Consider the following 5,468-nt stretch of genomic DNA (forward strand, 5'->3'; position numbering starts at 1 on the left):
GATGGCACGTCACGTGATCCCAGGCCCCGCCTTGGATCAGCGACCTTCCATCGCGGCTATCCCGATGGTCTTCCTTCCTGCGGCCTGCATAACAAAAGGAAGCAACTCCTTGTTACCTTGTAACATATAGCCTAGCTCTGTGTCAAAAGACAAGATGATATCAACTGTTGAGAAGCTAGTGAAACTACTGAAAAGGAAATCCGGCGGGAAAGTGTTCAAAGAGCTTCAACGTTACTTACAACTCACGCAGGAGCAGCTGTGTGTTGAAAGGCAAACTGCTGGTGTAGCACTGCGTTGCTTTGAATAGTTGGGTCACACTCCTGTGGACCTTGTCTTCCGCCAGTCGTAAACCGGGAATGCGGCTCAACGTCCCTCCATTCTTTCATTCTTGTCTGCTAATCAACAAAAAGTGCATGTCTTCCTCTGAAAATCACATCGCGAAATGCAGTTCACCCACGACATGGGCCATAATTCACAAACAATATGTCTAGAGTCACACAGTCGTGCCAGTCGTGTGCACGGAACCACTAAGCACTGGAAAGAAGCACAAGTTGGGCACTTCAGCATGCTGTAGGGTCTTGAAGGTCGTCTGGATATCTGCTCGTTCATACTGTCACTTTCCGGTCCCGTCGCATTGCACCTGCACAAAGAGTTCGACTAGCAATTGCGACAAATCCTCCAGATCCTGCAGCCGTACCGAGCAAATGTGCTGTGTTCACAGTGCAAATGAACGCGAACGGTAGGCTATGGTAAACAGTTGAGTAATTCGTCTAAGATATCAACCCTTTGAATCATTCCAATCTCCGTGTGAAAACCCACTTTACCTTCCCGGTAGAGCCAGAAGGCGTGAGCAAAACCCTGCACTGTGTGATTGCCGAGGGTCATGAACAGTAAGCAGTGGAAGGATTGCCTCTGTTCAACCCTTGTTACCTGCTTGGCATATCGATTCTGTTCCTCGCGTCTCTCGCGGTCTGAGAGTAGCTATCCATACAAAGGCCCGTCCGTCGTTACTGGAATGGTCTTGAGATCCTTGATGAACTCAATCAGCTTCTACCGAGCTACCATCGCGTCTTTCCAGTCGATTGACATCTGAACGCTTGCCGAAGTTATGCATCCAGAGTAGATACCCTGCTACTGCCGTTGAAGATGATGGACCGAAAGTGGTATTGTAACTAGCACCGTTGCAGTAGGCACGAACCCATCAGTATGTGTTCAAGTCCAATGACGGATGAGCGCGCTGTGAGTATAGACCCAAGGTCAGCATCGTCGAGAGCGCTTATGTGAAGGCTGGCGTCCGAGCAGATAGCTGCTGCAAAATCGGGTATAGATATCAAAAGCTACGTAGAACAGCATAGTCATGTCCGCGTGCTGGAGACGAAACAGATCAGACGAGGTCGCAAGCGAGTCAAGATGAGGTTGTCATGCTGAGGATTAGAACATATCTGAAGAGAAGGTCGTGTGCACTACTGCAGTGCGTAGAAGAAGTGCAGCGATGATAACCTGAATATATATCTCAAGAGGTATCGTGCCTGAGGAACGAGTCATTAGACATGAATCGGAAGCGAAGGCAGGTAGATAGTTAGTTTGACTGATAGTGCCACGCCATGTGAGCGTAGGGTAGTAGCAGCAGCAGCAGCAGGGGGAGTAGTAGTAGTAGTAGTAGTAGTAGTAGTAGTAGTAGTAGTAGTAGTAGTAGTAGTAGTAGTAGTAGTAGTAGTAGTAGTAGTAGTAGATGGTCTCATATATGACTGTATTGTTCCCCACATGTACGAACATATGATCTGAGGTCTCAGACAGCCAGACGCGTCAACCATGCCTGCAAAGTGGTCCTGTGATCTAGTCCTAGGCTTCCATGTAATCTTTCTGCTGCAAATTGAGTTCAACTTTTAGTGGCGGATGGGATCGTACCACGAGATTCGCAGATCATACGGGATAGATTGATTGAGATTGATTGTACCTAATTGAGCTTCAAATCGAATCTTCGTTGGTGTCTCACCCTCATCGCTACTTCCAGGGCCTTGAGCCTATTCTTCCAGATCTCGAATCTCTTTGCACAATAGTGTTGCTGAGATTGCCTGTTGGTCTGGTGATGGAACGCACTCATTTGTGTTTGCATTTGCCTGTGTCGGTGGCTCAGAGTTATTCCCATCGCGTTTTCACATAGTATCAGTCGAAAGGGTACGGATATAGTGATGTGATAATGGTAGTGAACACATGAAGACAAGGTTTCTGTTAGATACAGCATACACGAAATCAGGTAAGCCAGCCTGGAGGCAAGGACTTATGGTACACTTTCTCCTCGTTAGCGGTAGCCCACAACTGAGAAGCAGGCTAGTTCTACAGAAGAGTTGGGGGTCAATGATTTAGGTCCGTTAGGTAGGAAACGTATGGAGCGACACCTGCAGTGCTATGTTTCTATCACACAGCAGCAACACACATGCGAGGCTGAATTCGATGTGCGCAGCACCAGTGGTCAACACAAGAATTGCCGACGCAAGACTGACGGGAAGACAAATGTACAGTCATTCCAGAGTGCCAAACTGATTCCCTCGTCATCTCACTGATGACTATACACCCTGCCCTATAAAACTTGTCCAATTCTCATCCTTTCCTGTGTACATGTCTCCCAACTGTACCATCACTATGCACAAACAAACTGCCCATTCATATGCCAATCCGGCTCCCATCACCACAAGATACTCGCGCATCCCCTCAGCCTTCTCTGTTTCAGCAAACCCCGGCGAAGATTGGACCAAGATTTCAGATCTCGCTGAGCGCAGGCGGGTACAGAACCGCATTGCCCAACGCAACTACCGCAAGAAGCTCAAGAAGAGGCTCGAAGAGTCAGTGAGTTCTTGTGCTACCACGCCTCGTGCCCCTCGGAACAACATACCCATCAGGTTGCAGGAGCGTCGTGCTGCCTCCAGCTCTGCTTCAGCTGAGCATAAGCTTGCTGAGCTGAAGCCACCACAGCGATTCTCACGCCAGGATTTTCCATCTCCGTCATCTTCGAAATCCTCGTATACCCCACCTGCCGAGGATCGCATGTTCTCGCATCAGTACACATGCCAGCTTTCCACCAGCCCGCCGCCTCTCTTCTGCATAGCGTCGTATCCATCGGCACACTCAGCACCAGATGCAGTGGCATACTCAACGTCGTACTCCACCATTCCCTATCACACACCGAGGGTGCAATCCTACACAAATCTGCCTCTAGGCTACCCCCAAGTGGCTGCATCTGATTCCACTGCGATTTGAAGCTAGCGCAAGTGCCAAGGCCCAGGGTCAGAACGAGTGAATGACGGAAGCGAGGCGCGACATGCACGTCTTACTGTGTGCGAGTCTAAGCAAACCGGTAACCTCAGTTGTATGTGCATGATGAAGAATTCTACCGATCGGCACTAGGCTACACGAGGAAAGCCGGGCCTGCCTGGTCACTGGCAGCGCTGCGCAGATATGACAGGGCAGAAGCCGTACCTTACACTAAACCAGGGCAATCTATGCGTCAAGCTCTGGTGATGTCTCTGTCGTGCGATGAAGGGACTAGAGTAGGGCTTCATGTGGCTGACTTGGCATCTGACTACGGACAATAGCCAACATCAACTGGCTCCAGCAGGCTAGATCAGTAAGCAGGCAGACTGTCATGCACTTGCATCTCCTGGTCCCTCCACACAATCTATGTTTCGTCTCAATACCAAGTCTCTTTCGCCTGATGACGATCGTGATGAAAGAGCGCTAAATCTTGTCAATGGTATCTTTTATATGGAGACAATGATGTATCCAAGCCAACTCACGTCAGACGCTTACTGTGAACGTCTTCCAGAACTGAAGAAACCTTGAGTCAGCGCTCACCAGTTGATACCACAGACCGTGTGAGATGATAGCCAGGCAGTACGAAAGGAGCGGAAACTACATTTACATGAAAGCGTAGAGAAACAAGTTCCAGATCTAAGTCGAAGCATCACACTGCTGTGTCTAGTACTGACGGTAGTCCGCATATGCGCCGGCAGATGTAATTAGAGCATAGGCATCCTGCCAGCAGCATAAGCTCGAGAAGCCTCTTTTGTTCAATATTATATCTTGCTCTCGCCCTATCCTTATTTTGACCGCACCTGGACCGCACCGACACACTTATCACATATATGGCGGAAACGCACGAAGATGACGTGCCCAGACCCAACTGCGTACTGTGTGAAGTCACTCTCGATGCCGTCAAAAGTTTCATACGCCATCTCACTGAGGAACCCTGCCATGGTAGCCTTCGTCTGAAATGCGGACACAGCACTTGCTTTTTCAAGCCTCATGACCAGAACGAAGAAACTCAGCATGACGAAGATCACACGCTCACTCCTGGAAGGCAGCCGCAGATAAACAATTGCCTTTCCGACAAGATCGAAGCGACCAATTTCAACGAGGACAGATATGGATCTTCCGCCTCCGAAGGCAGCGCAAGCCGTCTCCTGTGCTCTCAGTCCATTCAGAACGATGAACTCGCCCTCGCAGAACATCTACGATCCATCAGAGATAATTCAGTCGCCCTGGTCGAGTTACTCAAATCTGATTATCTGGGGATTCAACTTGACATAGAACCTTTCGTGGCCGCGCTCGAGAGTGGCCGATCCAAGCCGCTCGGATGCTTTCGAAAGGACACCAGTATACCTCAGTTGTTCGATCTCGAAACTGCCGAGCCCGATCTTGACCCGGACGATGTGTCAGGCGCCGCAATTACAGACCTTGGTAGAAGCACCATCTACCAAGGGCATAACAACAGGGCGCCCATACCGTACCAGGAGAAATATATCACGGACTTTATCGGCTGGAACTGTGAGGGTCTCCCTAAGTATGCGATAAACATACCTCTGCCTCAATTCTCGCTGCACCCACCACCAGAAGTAGCAGCGAGGTACCATGTGCACGAGTCCCCGAGCACGAATCTTTATGCAGTCTCTGCAGACATCTGCATGAAGGGGGCAGTAGTTGACATTCGCGAAGGTGCCTGCCGCCCTCTAGTGTAGATGCATCCGTTGCTGACGGGAAGCAGATAGAGGCACCTTGGGCATTACCGCCATGGACAACCACCAGATGAAGCTGTGGGTTCTTTATCCAGCACAGGGCAATCGACATGTGTTCGAAAAGGAGAGCGCAGTCGGTCAGCGATTCGCTCGATGCGAAAAGGCGCTGATTAATGGACGATTCGTGGTTACACTACCTGGTGAGATTATCATATTGCCTCCAGGATGGCTCTATGCGACGCTGACCATCAATCGTGGCGTTCTGTTCGGGTCTACCATGACCGTCGCCGAGGGCGTGTCTGCAGCTGCACAGAGCTACAAGCACGACGTTGCAGAGTTGCTATCAGTCAATCAGTCAGTTGTCAGTTCATCTTTGCGGTTCAAACTGTCAGTCTGGAGGTAGTGAACTGACCTGATTGACTGCCAAGACATTTTTTAGAATCGCGAACTGAGACT

The 5,468-nt window shown here is 49.9% G+C and overlaps 2 protein-coding genes across 2 annotated transcripts; both read left to right on the forward strand.

Annotated features, from left to right (window-relative positions):
* Positions 1–2,643: 2,643 nt before the first annotated feature.
* J4E82_011680 (uncharacterized protein) lies at positions 2,644–3,519 on the forward strand (the record flags this gene model as incomplete). Its single annotated transcript, XM_051737875.1, has 2 exons — positions 2,644–2,847; positions 3,406–3,519. 2 exons carry the CDS (start codon positions 2,644–2,646, stop codon positions 3,517–3,519), a joined length of 318 nt encoding a protein of 105 aa, XP_051582365.1.
* A 623-nt stretch (positions 3,520–4,142) lies between these two features.
* Positions 4,143–5,373, forward strand: J4E82_011681 (uncharacterized protein; the record flags this gene model as incomplete). Its single annotated transcript, XM_051737876.1, has 2 exons — positions 4,143–4,992; positions 5,042–5,373. Coding segments are annotated over 2 exons (1,182 nt in total), but the record flags the coding sequence as incomplete, so codon positions are not given.
* Positions 5,374–5,468: the final 95 nt, after the last annotated feature.

This window comes from Alternaria postmessia, assembly GCF_024291825.1.
Source record: "Alternaria postmessia strain BMP 2775 chromosome Unknown scaffold_287, whole genome shotgun sequence".
NCBI classification, from domain to species: domain Eukaryota; kingdom Fungi; phylum Ascomycota; class Dothideomycetes; order Pleosporales; family Pleosporaceae; genus Alternaria; species Alternaria postmessia.